The sequence below is a fragment of the Poecile atricapillus genome, chromosome 2 (genome assembly GCF_030490865.1).
Source record: "Poecile atricapillus isolate bPoeAtr1 chromosome 2, bPoeAtr1.hap1, whole genome shotgun sequence".
Taxonomy (NCBI): domain Eukaryota; kingdom Metazoa; phylum Chordata; class Aves; order Passeriformes; family Paridae; genus Poecile; species Poecile atricapillus.
The window spans coordinates 45,796,752-45,812,515 of record NC_081250.1 but is presented as its reverse complement, the minus strand read 5'-3'; the positions used below and the strand labels follow the sequence as shown (position 1 = coordinate 45,812,515).

General features: G+C 47.6%; 1 protein-coding gene across 1 annotated transcript; it reads right to left on the bottom strand.

Moving 5' to 3' along the window:
• Nucleotides 1–742: 742 nt before the first annotated feature.
• On the bottom strand, nucleotides 743–9,002 carry CLEC3B (C-type lectin domain family 3 member B). The gene is made up of 3 exons (XM_058833297.1): nucleotides 8,689–9,002; nucleotides 3,957–4,055; nucleotides 743–2,651 (listed from the first exon to the last, which is right to left on the bottom strand). The coding sequence occupies exons 1-3, from the start codon at nucleotides 8,792–8,794 to the stop codon at nucleotides 2,251–2,253; spliced, it is 606 nt and encodes a 201-aa protein (XP_058689280.1). The 5' UTR covers nucleotides 8,795–9,002; the 3' UTR covers nucleotides 743–2,250.
• Nucleotides 9,003–15,764: the final 6,762 nt, after the last annotated feature.

The window sequence follows — 15,764 nt, the reverse complement described above, 5'->3', positions numbered from 1 at the left end:
ACATGGAGGGAACATCTGCCAAAGGAACTAGAGGATTTATATTGAGACAAGCTGGCTTGTTGGGTGTAACCATGACCTACAGCAAAGAGTCTTGGAAAACTTCAGGAGCAGGGTCCAAAGTAAAGCTCATTGAAGAGCCGTGCAAAAGAGCCCTAATTCCACATGCTGTCCTGCAGCAGCTGAAACCTCACAGACTGGTGTGAGGCACTGTCTTCTACGTGGATGGTCTCCTCTCCTATATGGGACACTGGAGAGAAGGAGGAGGGAGAAGTCATCACCACCTCAGTGGGTGGGGGAGAGGAACTCTTGGCTGCTGCAGCCCTGCTCGTCGTGGAGGAGGTGAGAACCAGCCTGGGAAGGACTGGCTCCATGCTGGGATCTGAGGTGCCATCTCCCCAGCACCACTACTGCCGCCAAGCAGGGCTGAGGGAGGGACCTTCCTTCTGGGTTAGCTTCTATTTCAGAATGAAATTTCCCAGCAGCAAGGGAGGGGAGGAAGGAAATCTTATTTTCCTATAAAAGGATTCCCTGCCTGTATCCTGTGTATGGCATGTGACTGGGATGATAACAGGGCAGGAGGGCGAGAATCCTATAAAGCGTATTACAAGGTGGGAGGCTCTCACTTTCTGCTTTCCCCCTCTGCCTTTGTTATCTTCAGCCTTCAGATATATCCCTGGAGCAGCTCTGAAGAGAAAGACAAGGAGAAGAAAGCACTCCAATCACATAGACACAACTCCATTCCTTCAGCAAGCTATAGAGATATTTTTATTTTATAGTCATTTGAACAGCGGAGAGTTTGGCAATAGTGACAACTTCAGAAGCGTGCACTCTGCATTTGTGTTTGTCTGTGTTTCCAGCTTGGCTCAGACTTGATGTCTTGGAAGACCTACCACCATGCTGCTTTTAAACAAAGCAGCAAATTGGAACACCTCTCCCACAGGCAGGATCCTGTCTTGACACCTCCAACCTGGAAGTGCAGGGTGTGTGACCCCAACCGGAGGGGTTATTACCAAGCACTGCAAAGAACCACTGATATCTTTTAGCCAACAGCCAGCAAAGCTCTGTTAAGCTGCCAGGGTGACCTGCACTTCTTTCCCACCATTGCTGTTATTTAATTTTTTTTTTATTTTATTTTTTTTTTTACTTTAACCTTTACTCAGTAGAAAAATCACTGAGGTCAGGCCTTCAGCTGGGCATGACTATATTGGCACAAACAGTGCTCAGCCGATTTATATTTGCCAAGAACCAGCACATAGTGGACTAGTTCATCTGGATTCCCATCATATAAACAGGTCAGGTCATTCCTAAAGCTGCAAGAGTGAGTTGTCCTGGGGCTTGTTTTCAATATATAGTTATTTTTATATAGTAACGTACTCCCTAAGAGTATTAAATTTATGTTATTTATGTAATAAAGACATCTTCTATTTCTAGTAATGTTGTTGACTAACTATGCTCCAAGTCTTCTCTGCTTTCCCCCTGATACTATAGCACAAATAGAACTTCTGATGGGATTTTGGCAGTGGGTCATGCCTTCCCACTGAAGTCAGTGAAACTGGCTTCTGGCTGGTGAGAAAAGGACCAAACATGCCTGTAACTTGCTCATTCATTCATACACGTAATTTGACTACTTGGACAGCCCCTTGAACAGCTGGAACCCTGCCAAATAAGCCAAATTGCATCTCTCAATGCAAAGCAGGAGTAGCTCCCTCTGCTCATTGAGACAGGACCTTGATCCTCACAAGACTGAATTGGGACACTGTGAGGAACATGGAACTCTCACAAACTGCTGCCAGGGCTTATTGGGAAACAAAATAAGAGAAGAAAGCAGAAACTGCCTATGCTGGTGTCCCAAGAAAGCTCAGCAAAATGGGAAAGGAATTCCAGAGTGACAGCCCTGGGCAGCCAAGGCAGCTGTATGCCAGGCTGGACTGCTGCACTGGTTCTTTGCTGGAACAACTGAGCTGTCCTAATAAATTCCCTGTGTAAAAACAAAAAAATATATATCTATAAATCGTGCCTTAAGAAGAGCAGTGCAGCTGTGAACAGGGCTGGATGTGGCCAAAGGAAATGCTCTAGGGCTGTATAACCCGACAGCGAGCCGCGGCGACTCTCTTTGCAAAGGGTGACTCTACTGAACACGTGCGTGTGGGTGTGCAGATGCACTTGGAGGCGGACACACAACTACAGCTTCATCATCCTGCTGCCCAGGGGGGAGATCCGGGCTGGGTGGGCAGCGGGGAGGCTCCGCCGCTACACGATCATGAACTGGCAGACGTAGGGCAGCTGCTCTCGGCACCTCTTGTCGAACCACTTGCCAATGGCGGTCCCCGACAAAGCTGCACAGTTTTCCAGCTTGCCACCGTCGGGCTGGGTGGTGATTTCAGTCTCCCAGTTCTTGTAGCGGATGGGGCTGCCTGTCATGTCGACCCACTTGCCCTCTGTGGCCATGTCGTTGAGGCCCAGCCAGATCTCGGCCTCGGATCCGATGCTCTTGCGCATGTAATCGTAGAGGGCATCATTCTCCTCCCCGTTCTGGGGCGTGCTGAGCGTGCCGCCCTGAGAGATGCAGTTTTCGCTGGCCTCGTGGTATGTCTTGGTCTCCGAAAATGCCAGGAAGCATTTCAGGTGAATTTTGGTGCCTTTCAGGCAAACTGAGAGGTTTCAAACATGAACGGAATAAAAAGACAGGAAGAGAATTTGGTTTAAAAATGGTGCCCAAGAAGAAGCAGCGGCAGCAAACCCAGCAGCCAACTACAAACTTAATTTCTTAGGCTGCACAGTGTCCCTTGGCAGCACGGGATTCCAAGGGCCCCTCTCTCTCCTGTGCAGAGTGGAACACAGTCATGGGGACATGCTCTCCCCCTCTGCAAATCACTGGGTGAAATGGATTTTCAGGGCACCCCTGCCACCCTTCTGGGCTCTGCTGGAGCAGAGGCACAACATGGTCCTCCTGCCCCTTCCCCTGGCCTTGCTCTTCCCCAGCCAATGCTACTCTTTCTCTGATGAATTTGTTGGAAATACGGTTTGTCACAGGCACTGCCGAGTGTTGGAGTGTTTTGGGAAAAAGCCTGCATGCCAATTAAATCATCTTAATTATGTGAGATGAAAAAAAGTCTTTTTTAATAAGCTTTGATCAGAAGCGTTGCGCTTGCATAGCTTGAGGTCTTCAGAGGAAATTTCTACTTGCCTCTGATTTTAGTGTTAAGGATATCAATTTATTTTGTTTTTCTTTAAGCTCTAAACCTTAAGAGTGCAAGTACTGTAGCCAAACAATATCTAATCAGAGCCACACATTAATATCCAAACCAATTTCTTCTCAATGAATGTGGTCTTGGAACTAAAGCCTTCATTTTTCTTGTGTTCCTTTTCTTTTAAGGAGAAAATTCTCCTTAATTTGCATTTTCATCTCATTTCTGCTTCATGTTTTGCAAATCCTACTCCTACTGATGTCAACGGAGTTTGCACAGAATAACTATGGAACATGTCTGGAAGATGGACATTTTGGGACTGTCCTCCGTGCATGAAGCAGGACTGACCTCAGTGCAGTTCCCTAGGCAATACCATGGCATGTATAAGAGACCAGGTCACCATTTCACTGGGGTTCAGACAAAAGATTAAGCTGCATTTGGTTAAAGCACAGACTGATCCAAGTCCCATCCCTCCACCTCATAAAGGAAAATGAACATCTGGCTTAGCAACATAGGAATATCCAAATGGGAAGCACATAAAGTGGGGGGCTCCACCCTGCACAACTCCTGTCATTAACTGCCCAAGGAAGTTCACCAGCCCAGAGACCCACACTCTGCTTTGATCCCCCAACCTCTGTCCCAGTGGTGGGCTTGCTGCTGTGGGGTGCTTGGGCATCTCTCATTGAGACATGTGGAGCAATTGCAGCCACTTTACAAGCAACTCCTCTCTCAAAGTAAAAGTCATGTGTTCTTCAGCAAGCTCTTTACCTGTCTGGAGTGCTTGCTTTTCCTTCAGTAGGGCAACCTCCTGAGAGATGTTGTCAATCATGGCCTTCAGGTCTTCAATCATTTTGAGGCTCACACCATCTGTTGGAGAAATCAAAGAATGAGCACAAATATTGGTTGTATCCCAGGGGAGGCAACCAAATCTGGTCCTATCATCCTATCATCAACACACCATGTTTCTTTGCCCTCAGAGAAGGATACAAAAAAAGGAATCCACGAAGTCAGAACCTGTGTCCCCTTGCACATCCATCAGAGTGTGTGTTTGCTTGCCAGCCTGGTTCCACTATCAGTAACAACCTTGTTTTCCTGGTTCAGGTTTTGGGGCTGTACACCTCAAGTGTCTTCCAGCTGCAGGTGTCACACTTTGGGTAGCCACAGCAGTGCTGGGGAGGAGGTCACATGCATGAGCATTGCAAGGTGCAGGCTTATCTCTGACACCCCTAGGCAGAGCTCCCAAAAATGCAGGAGGACACCATCTGATGCTGCTGCCTGAACAGAAGTCCTGACACACAAAAATCTTTTGTGGGCAACTTGAAGCTAATGATGAACAGGATTTATTTTTTCCAATTCCTCAAAAACACGCTCTTTCTATTCACAGCACACCCTCCTGGCTTCCCTTAAACACCCTAAGACATGATGTTCTCCCTGTGCACTCCTGGCTGCACTCACCTCTTGTCTGCTGTCATTGGAGGGTTGATAGGAAAGCATTTTGCTCACCAGGCTGATCCTCAGCAGGAAGGGGCTGGAAGGGCTGCAGATCCTACCTCCACTAGATCTGCCTCTGCATCACCAACCACACCATCCTTTGGACCATCAGAGCGGCCTCTGCCTCATCTCTACCTTCATCAGCCCCAGTGTGGGTACCCAAACACCATCCAGAGCTGCTCTCCTGCTGTAAGAAGACACCTCTTTGGCTGGGGAGCTGGCTCTTAAAGCCTACCTCTTGCTAGGTGTGTTGCTTCTGCTACAGCTCCAAACAGTTATTAATCAGTAGTAGGATTTCTCCCAGACAGGAGCAAAGGGACCATTTACACCTTGTAGGTGGTGAGAGATTGGACACTGAGGGACTTGTATGCATCTAGTAGCTCTCTTATTGAAAGCATCTGGCAGTTCTCCCGGGGTGAAAGGAAAGGGGACAATTTGCCCATGAATGCAGTAGGAGGGACTTCCTTAAGGGCCAAGGAGCTTAGGTACCAGGGCAGGCAAGTAGGGAAGCAGCCTGGATGTGGACCAAAACCACCAACCCAAGATTACATGGTGCCATGAATACGAAAAGCCAGACACGTCAGGAGGAGGTCATTAAGCTGCTTTACTCATTGCTCAATTAACTTTAATGGATTAACACTGAGGCACTAGATATTATTTTGCTGCCTTTGATGAAAACACTTTGTGGGAAATGGCTAATTAATCACGGGTTTTTTTTCCATGCAAGGCTGTCTTGCAGCAGAACAAATGTTCTAAGGTTTAAGTAACATCCAAAGGCCATGGCAGGACACTACCAATGAGTCTTGCTGGGGCAGCTCCTTACGGTGTTACAACTGGGTTTGCAGGAGGGCTCCCACCTTGAATGTCCCTGCCATGAGAGGTGACATGTCTCTTTGATAACCACCTAAGAGCCCTGTCCCTTTTCAGCACCTCATTTCCAAATCCTGGGCCACAAAATGTTCCTACAGCAGTGCATTCACTGGGATGTCTCAGGGAGAACCAGGACTGGTTGACTCACCCTTCAGCTATAAAGTGAGGACCATGTCTACATCAACAGATGTTGTGTTGTCTATTTTATTGCCATGGGCTTTTGTCTCAGCGCTGTCATGTCCTCAAGGCTCACCTCCTGAAGCCTGAGATCAAGCCTGTTTACAGTCTAGGTTTTCTGTGATGGAAGCTGGCATATGGGATGCTGATGATCCCATGGGAGCTGGAGTGGGTCCTTGTGCAGGACTGTGAGCAGCAGGATTAAGCATGGGCAGAGGCAAGTCAAAAGGAGACTCAGAATTGTGGGTCACAATAGTCTGTTGGTTTGAAATGGCCAGGAATGTACTTAAAGCTGCAAATGGGAACTCTCACCTTTTCTAATTAAATGCTGAATAATAAAAAAATCCCTCTGTACTAAATGTTAATGTTTTAACTATTCCTGTATGAAATTCGAATATATAAATAGGTTTTTTAGCTTTGCCTGGAGATCCAAACAGCTTTCTGGCCCCCAGAGGAATGAGCATTGCTCTTGTTCACAATGTCTGTCATCAAAGCTCTCTGGCCACCAGCATTTCTTCTGACACCAGGCATTTCCTCAAAGGTACCAAGTGGAAGAGTCAGGTCCCATACTGCAGTCTGTCCCTGGATCAAAGGAGGAGACTGAACACAGCCACGCTGGATTTACAGCAGTGTAAATGTTCACTGTCATTTTCAGGGAAGAGCATCCAGACAAGAATACACTGAAATTTTGGGCAGTAGGTGGCATTAGACAAGAATCCCGAATTATTCCCTATCCACTGAATTAAGCATCCAGACTCTGACTTCTGTCTCCAGTTACCTTAGAAATACATGTGAGAGCTATGCAAAGGTGGTCCCTTCCATGACCCCAGCACCCCACCACAGCTGTGGCCAAGGAGAGCCCCCCCAGAGCTGGTGCCTGCACCCCAAGCCCCTGGGGTGTCAACGCTGCCCAGGCAGGGATGTCAGTGCCTGTCTCCCCTGGGAATGCCTTTGGATGACACCTCCAGAGCTACCAGACAAGGGCAAATCCCATCTGTACCCCAAGACACTGGGGCTCAGGGAGAGTTTGCTGAGCTACTGCATTTGGAACAATAACTGGGGAGTTAATTTGAGGGGGAAAAACAAAACAGCAGGCCAAGTGGATGTGCTGTCTCAGCATTTTCTAAATACTGTGGTTTGGCTATTTCATGTTGAAATAGCATCATTTTTCATTCTGAAGCAGATCCAAACATAAGCAACAATTACAAAACAAAAAAGAAAAAAGGAAAGTTAAAAAAACCCCCAAACATAAAAAGGCTTGGCTTAAATCAGTGCTTTTTCTTTTCTAACATTTGTGGTTTGGTTGAATAGATTAAAAAAAAGTAAATCCAGCCAAACACCCCAACCCTCCAGTGGCTTTGCCCCGCCTGACCCTCCGAGGCAAAGTGCAGGGGTGGAATCAGGATGGGGGTACTGGATGAGGAGTTTGGGGAGGATGAGATGGGGGGGACATCCTGCCATTGTTCAGAGCAGAAGGGGCTGAGCCCTGGCCCCTGTGGTGGCTGGGCAGGCAGCCTTGGATGTGGAGAGGGGCTGGAGGGCAAGAGGAGCTTCACAGGGGAGTTTTAGTGCTCTTTCTCCTCTTTTCCTACCCCTGGCATTGGTGAAAATCTGAAAAATATTAACCAAGAAATACTGGAAGTTTCCAGTAAAGGCAGGGCAGCTGATCCCCTATGGGGCTGAATGGGACTGATCAAAAAATGCCAAGTTGCTGGATTTTCCCCTTTCTCCACAGAAAATATGACCTCACCTTTGAAAATAAATTCTGACTGGTCCAGATGGCTTGACTTTCAGGACACCCTCCTCAAAAGTTTTTAAAGTTTTTAAATCAGAGCCAAATTTTCTTGTCAAAAAGGCGATTTTTCTCCCACCTCCTTGTCACTGCTCGATTACAAACAGCAGTTGCAATGATACCTGGAGAAAAATAGGATTTCTCTAAGAAATGTCTCTCTCCTGGTACCTCCAGCAAGTGCAATGCATGTATGTGCCCTATATGAGCCCAAGGGCTCATATATAATTTTTTGTTATTCCATGTCCTGCAGAATAAGATGTGGAATAAGCAGCTAAGTTTGTGAATTCATAGAAAGATCTAATGGGAGAAAAGGCAAAAATTTCTCAAGGATGGAATCTGACAGAAATAGCCACTGAGTTAGCGTAGACAGCAGCCTGGCCAAGTGAATTCCAGGGATGCTTCCTCCTTGCTCCCCACTTCGTTCCAAGCAGGAAAGCGCCTGCCAGAAGCGGTCCAAGCCCTGTCGGGACACATCAGGCAGGCAGGCAGGCTCACATGCTGCTTCCTCACCTTCCTGCCTTCTCCCATACTCAATGTGCATTGTGTCAGAGGGACAAAGGATGGGCCAGGAGGAACACAGGAGAAGAAAAGGAGAAATAAACCCACTAGGGAATAGAAAACCCAGGCAACTTTGTGTGTGTACTGCTGTCTGACAAGCCTGAGTAGTCAGAGCTCGTGTCCCGTGTGAAATACACCCGAGGCCAGTGGTTTTAAATGAAGAGCCCTGTTGATGCTGAATGGCTTGGATATTTTCTGCCTGCTCTTATCTCCAAAATTGTCTGTCATCTGGCACTTACTTGCTTCTGCAAAATGAATGAGAAGGGGTGAGGGGGTTAGAGAAAGGGAGAATTTAATTATTAGAGGAAAAGTTTGGGATGAACCTTAGACGGAACACAGAAAATGCGTTCGTTCCCTCTGAAATTCAGACCAAGCTGTCCCAACAACTTTATTCAGGGTAGGGACCCACCAAAACCATTTCAATACCCTCACTATTTTACAGAGGAGCTGCACAATCACTCCCACGGAGGACGGGGGGGAAGGAAGACGCTTTATTAGGTTTTTAGATGAAGTTTCTCTAAAGCACCGTTAAATACCCAAACGAGTGGGTTCATCACACCCCCCCCAAGCCCTGCAAGTCTCCCTCGCAGGGAAGCTGCCGCCGCCCCTTACCTTTCTTGGACGCCGCCGGTTTTTGCCGGGCTTTGCCGTTCTGCTGGCCGGAGACCTGTGCGAGGGAGAGGAGGCAGAGGAGGAGGCAGGCTGCCCGCAGCGCCATGCCGTCCGGTCCGAGCGGAGCCGCAGTGGCTCTGCCCTCCCAGCGCCGCCTGGACAGCGGCTGGAGCCGGGAATGGCTGTCCCAGAAAGCCTCCGGCTGAGCCCGGGCCAGCGCAGCCTCCCGGCCCCGCGGGGCTCCGGCGGCTCCGGCCAAGGCTGAACACCTCCCAGGGGGGTTGTTCCAGTTCTTAGCACGCCGCTTGTTTTTGTTAAAAAAGAAAAAAACAAAAAAAAAAAAACAAAAAAAAACAAAACCAAAAAACCAAACCAAAACAAAAGAAAAAAGGGAATGAGAGTGCCGACAGTCTGCTAAGCTAAACATAAGGAAAAGCTGGGAGTATGGCTGGAACGACTTCCTGCGGCTTTTAGCACAGTGCCACGAGTTTGATCTCGTGTGTCAGCGATGGCAGCAGCGGTGAGAGGTGTGAAGCAGCGCTTGGGTGGCTGAGGGAGCAGAGAGGGGCCACCTGTCCCCCGGCCCTCAGCAGGGATGCCCGTAAGGGATGTGCCGGCACCAACAGAGGGAGCGGTGGGGGACTGAGCACCCCAGCTCCTTGCTCAGTGTAGGGTGGCTCCTAGCCCTCTAAAAAGCACTTTCACTGTGGCTTTGGTAGGCTCGTCCTGCCATCATTGCTTCTCCATGGGATCTCCAGAGGGACTTGGGATCAGGGGCATATGTTCCACAAAAACCCATTCCCAATTTTGCAGGTTCCCAGCCTGACTTCTTGAACCAGCTGGGCTGTGCTGAGCAGCTCTGCAGCCTAAACCAAGACCACTGCCTGTTTTTTTGGGTGGTGTGGCTGTTCAGCAGCTGCAGCACAAGCAGGTAAGTCCTTCCTGCTGGAGGAACAGCAGCACTTTGAACAAGTGGAGGAAATTCATGTAGAGGGAGGAGGGGAGGGATGGGCATTTTGGAGATCAAAGTGATCCAGACATCAGCCATTAACCTTAAAACTTTTCTGATAATTTAAGGCAAGATGCCACCCAGCACATTGTGGACCTCTGGAATTGTAGGTCCCAGATAAACAGGGATGTGACTGGAGAAAGAGCTGCCTTTGAGTTAGTTTGGCAACCATGGTGTTATTCTGCTTCACACTTCTGCTAAATAAGGAAAATCCTGCCCTGATGTCCTGCCTGAACAGAGAGCTCTCATGCAGTCCAAGCTTTCAAAGCATAGGAGGAACAGTTTGATTCATGCACCATCCTTCACTCAAATTTAAACTGGAAAATACGTATCTTGGGGATTTACTGTTCTCCTGCCTGGACTATCTCAAAATGGGATGGATGGAGCCCAAGAGATGCCAGACACCTACATACACATACGTGTTTCCTTTCCTTGACACTCGAAAGTACTTTTGGTGGGTAACTCAGTACCTCCCAGTTTTCCTTGGCTCGCCTGCCTTTGCTTTGATTCCTATGCTGCCAAGCTGAAGGATAAACCAAAATTCTCCCTTTACTGCTGCCCATGAAACAGATTGCTGTGGTGTGGAGTTTGACAGCAATCCCTAACCTCAGATTTCCAATCTGGGACCAACCAATGTTGCCCAGATGAAACAAGAAGGGCAGGGTGGCTTTGCATTAGTCCCTGAAGAGCAGGTCTGCACCAAGGGGACTCCTCCCTGCACCAGTCAGCAGGTCCTGTGCTGGATGTCACCATCATTTTTCTTGAAAAATGAAAAAAATGAAAATAAGTAGACTGAAAACACTTGTCTCCACCTGTAACACCTATCCACAGGGGGCTTTGCCCCGATTCTGTCCAATGTAGACTGAAAAAAAAATCCTTGACATTACAAAAGCTTATAAACCCCTGCCCAGCCAGCTGATGGGAGCAAGCTGAAGTGTTGCTGCATTGGATCCAGCATGAGGATGCTTCAGGGAACAGCCATCCCCTGCCCAGGCTCCTGCTGAAGCCAGAAGTTCCAGTTAAATAACAGGGCTCTCAGTGGTCCTTTGCTTTTGATATCCTGTTGAGTCACATTTCTTATGTAAAGAGGTGTGGGAAGTGAGTAGAGGTAATCCTTTTTATTAGATGAACTAATAGAACTGGAAGTCATTAGCAAAATACTAAAATTATGCCAAGAAACCAAGGTTTTGTCCATGATTTTTAACATCTGTGCAATTATGGATTTTACTTTCCAGTAGAGGCATTTCACTCCCTGGTTTCAAGCCCAGTCTCATGGTTAGAGAGAGCAGCTCCTGTTAATTGCAAGGTAACTGGTTTGAGATGAAAAAAAGAGGGCAGAAGAACCTATGCTTATGGAAACCATTCCAGGGACACAGGGAAGCAGACAGAAAAGTTTACGTGGCTTTGGGAAACCCAGTAAGTAGGCTGGGATGCTGAATTTGGAAGGCTTTCAGTGAGCAAAACAGTAGCTGGAATAAGCCCATGAAAGGAAGCTGGATGCTCCTGGCAGAAACACAGACCTGTGATTTCGTGCCCAGCTAGGCAAGGAAATGGGCAGCAAGATCAGAGGCTATTTTGCTTTGGCTCCTAGGAAAAGAGCAGGTATGGCCAAGCCAAGAAATGAGGCAGTGCCGCCGCACAATGGCTGGAAAGTGCAAGGGTGGACTGGATAACAGTATTCACACAGTTATTATCAAGATCAGCAATTAACAGACGTGGCCTTTCAGGGCAAAATCACCAGTTCAAAGGCAGGCCACCCCAATGCTGAACGATGCCAGCTCTTTGCCTGAAGCTCCTCCTCCTCCTCCTCTGGGAAGGCTGCTGCCAGCACTGACAGCAGGAGAGCAAAGGGGAGACCCAAAGCATCTTTACGTGCGGGGCCCTGCAGCTCAGGGGCCTGATCCATGGCTGGGGCAGCACACTGGGATTCACATCTCTGCTCCCTTGAGACTAGCTCAGGCCATTAGAGCCTGGTGCTAAAAATACCAGCATTGTGAGTTCAATCCCTGTACAGACCATTCACTTAAGAGCTGGACTTGGTGATCCTTGTGGGTCCCTTCCAAATTGGAATATTCTGTGATTCAGTGACATCCACTCTTCAGGGGCAGGATCCGTGTGTCAGTGGCACCACAGTAACCTCTAAGAGGAACAGGAGACAAACAGCAGTGGACAGTAACAAACACTCTGTGAGGAAGTGGGGCTAGCACAAGAAAATCTCTGATACTCATTAGCTGCTGCCTGCACTCATGCTGGCATAGTTCCTGATTTCCACCAGCATAAACATCGGAACAGGTTAAAACGGAGAGAGCCAAATCTATGGATCATTGTTTTGGAGACCAATTGAGAAGAAATGCAAGAACAGTTCAGGAAAGGGCGGTTTTCATAAGGACAATGATGGGGAAAACCAAGGATTTTGCCAAAGTGTTATCCCCAGCATCAACTTTAGGAAACTGGCTTGGAGCCCAAGGAGGGAACCTTCCCATCATATCCCACATCAAGCATGGCTCACATCCCTACCCCACGTACACCAAGGACTACACGACAAAAGGATCCATTCTGTGCTAGATCCATGGGCTTTAAGCCAGATGCAAATGTGGAGCACTTGAGTTCAAGTAGTATCAGCTGTTTAAAATCCTTCTGTTTGCAAAGAAGCCGCACCAAAGGACTCGCGTTCCCTTTTGTTTGGAGACTGCAGCTCCTGTAGGCTAGAGGTAATCTGTCTTCACTGCTTTATGTTTGCCACCCAGATCCCAAAGTCCAAAAAGCCAAAGGAAAACTGTAGTGAAGTGTCTAAATTTAACACTGAAACTCTGGAGGAATTCCTAACTGTCCAGGTCCACTGCCTGTCACAGCATCAGTTCAAATGAGGTCACCATGGAACTTGATGGTCAGTATTTTTGGACTGGCAAGTAGACAGCAGTTCTGTCAGCCTAGGTTCCTATTTCATGTCATTCTCACCTTTGAGCACTGGTTTGCTTTCATATTGCTGTGGATGCTGAATTATGGATTATAAGAGAATTTCAACTTCAGCTTCCTGAATTCCTTAATTTTTTGAATTTAGAGAAAAGTTTGCATGATCAGACAGCAGAAAGAAAGCAACCCATGACCTTGAAAAGCCTCATTATGTTAAAGTTGGTATTTTGCTGGAGGGAAGAAAGACAGGTAGGACTTAAATCTTGACTTTTAAACCCAGAGGTTTCCAGCAGTGGAAATAGCCAAGCTTCCCATTTGCCAAAACACAGAGAGAAGGGGCAGTAAGAGAGCTCCTCTGGAAGGGAGGGTCTGCAGGCTGGTGGTTCCTAGTACTTCCAGTGCCTTAGCACTGGCTTGGCTGTGGTCCCTGCCACAGCCAGCTGGGTGGAAGAAACCAGAAAGGACCTGAGATGTCTTCTTAGCCTTCTGAATGTACAAGCTAAGGGGCTGCAGCAACTATGATCATCTCTGTATAAAGGAAAACAAATCTCATTGACAAATGGTGTGACATGAAAACTCAGCCATGCCTGTGCTGCTCATCTTACCCAAATCTTGAGATCAGGATAGCGACAGAGATGTTCCCAGAGCTCAAGAGGTAGCTGCAGCTTTATTAAAAAGTGTTCCAGTCAATGAAGTGGAGGTTTAAACCATCACCAGGGAGTCATTAGCAGCATGTTTGAGATTCTGATGATGTTTTGCAGCAACAGCAAAAACATCTTTGTTCCTGGATAGCTAGAAATGCAAGAAAACAGCTAGAAATACAGATCCAAAGAAAACCCAAGGCACTGCAGTTTCTCTGTGGGGAGACCCATACCAAAGTGCCCTGCTGTGGCTGAGCACTATCACTGCAAGTCTGGGACTTCGACAAAGGAAAAGAAGCCTCTGTGAGGCACAGCTAACAGGAGCAGCCACAGTTTGCCTTAGAAGGAAAAGCTGCCTTGCATGGGGGGCAGGGAATGCAATTGGGCAGGAGTGCACTAAGACACAAGAGGATGGGGAGAACTGAGAAATCACATAGAAGCTGATGACTGAAGAAATTCAGTACCAGTTGCAGACCTGCTCCTGCATTTTTCTCCAGCATGTTAAAGGAATGGAGAGAACAAAGCTCTGGGGTAAGGACTGGAGTGCTCAGGTCTTACCAGTCACAGCTGTGCTTCTTCCACTCTCTGGGTGCCAGTGGCCACTTACCACAGGCAGAGTAAACCAGTGCCAGAGCAGGGCTGGAGAACCTCCCACTGCTGGGGAGGGCAGTGGCATCTGCTGCAGTTCAAAAGGAAAACTGGAGGCAGTCCTAGCAGAAGTGGGTAAAGCTCAGATAATTGATGTTTACAAAGCAAATGCAGAAACACCCTATTGTCTATGTCAAATCAAGGTGCCAAATCCATTGAAAAGAGATTTTCCTACTCCAGTCTCACAGGAGCCTAGAGCAAGCTCTGGCTCACACCAATTTGTCTCTACAGCAGGCTGTGCTGAAGGCTTTGTTTAAAGCTTGACTGCAGGTGGCACAGCCATGCTCCTCCCCATTGCCTCCACAGGGCAGAATGAGCTCCTCTCTTCTCCCCAGACTACACAATTACAGTGTTGAACTGTAATTGCAAAACGTGGGCTTATGGAATTCCTGGGCTTGGTAAATCTGCCAGGTCCACTGACCTACAGCCTAGCCTTCTCCTGCTTCAAGGGGAATGCTGCCCCTGTGAAACAGGTAAATTGCAGGTGTGTGCTTTTCAGGCAATAGAAGCCTAGCAGGAGTTGCTAGACTCCTCATCTCTAGTACACAGCTTTCAGCCTCTCGACACTCCCAGAAGAAGCAATTAATTTCTGGGACAAACAAGAGAGCTATCCCACTCCACAGATGTTTCCTCTTAGTTGTACTGGACTCGAGTCAATGAAAACGTGGCAGTCTCTGCACAGCAACACATGGAACTTTCCACCAGCCCAGATGGGAACAGGGGCATTCTCAGTTGAAGTCTCCATTAAAATTCTGCTATTTTTGTTTGAAATAGAAGGGAGGGGTTAAAGGGAGCTAAGAAAATAGAAATTAGCCCTTAGCATGCCTGAGAACCACAGTCTCACAGATTTCTTGGCAGATACCATATCAACTGGGAGAGAGCTGTAGGACCTTTTACCCCTGTCAGAGCTTTGTTTATCCATCTGGGACATGAGCTGGTAGCAGCAAACCTCCAGGGGCAGCTGAGACCAACTAGCAGCTCTGTAGTACTTTTGGCTGGGCTCATTATTTATATCTCAGGGGTTGAAGCAGACCCCATCTGAACTGGGGTCACACCCCACGCCACTGCTTTTCCATGCCAACAGATGGGAAGCAGTGACAGGAGGAACAGAACCCCTTAAGAGCCCCAATTCATTCTGTGCCTGCAGACCCAGCTGCAGAAGACCAAGAGGAGGACACACACGTGTAGGGGAGGCACTGCAGACACTGGTACCATGTTAATTTACGGCGTTGCTCTGAGGAAGTGCTCAGCACCAAGTCTCTCCCTTGAGCACACAGCCTGGATCTCAGAGGGCAGAATATTTGCTACCCTTATTAAGAAACGGGGAGGGAGTGCACGTGTAATCCCCTCTACAGAGGCGTCAGTTCGCACACTTGAAACACAGCGATGTCTCTTTTCCCAACACCACCTCCAGCTCTCATAAAAATATATTTAAAATTAAAAGGATCTGGAGAGGGGAAAAGAAGCATCTTAAGTGATGTAACTTGCAAAATGCTTGGACATCCTTCAGCTGGAAGGCTGTGTAGAATTACATTATTCATGTTACAAAATTCACCCCGAGTGTAACTCGGGGCAGCTTTTTTGTCTCCAACCACAAATCTGCAATAAAACATTCAGAGAATGGCTGAGGTTCGAGATTTGCAGTATCATTTACATTAACCATTTTCTGAAACATTGAATAATATGTGATTAAAAAAAAAAAACCTGCCTGTGATAAGTCTCAGGTACTTTAAAGGTCTTTTTCTCCCTTCAGTTTTCTTTATTTCTATGTTTTTACAAGCAGTTTTGCATGGCAAAGAGTGGATGACAGCTACTGTAAAGCTGATGTCAGGTTAGTATTTGCCTCACACAGAATAATTCTGCTG

Bases quoted from the DNA above. Each gene is read 5' to 3' on its own strand.
- CLEC3B (XM_058833297.1), bottom strand. From the start codon at position 8,794: ATGGCGCTGCGGGCAGCCTGCCTCCTCCTCTGCCTCCTCTCCCTCGCA. The intron at 4,056-8,688 runs GTAAGGGGCGGC...TTTCTCCAACAG, and splicing joins ACCGGCGGCGTCCAAGAAAG to ATGGTGTGAGCCTCAAAATG. The intron at 2,652-3,956 runs GTAAAGAGCTTG...GAAACCTCTCAG, and splicing joins AAAGCAAGCACTCCAGACAG to TTTGCCTGAAAGGCACCAAA.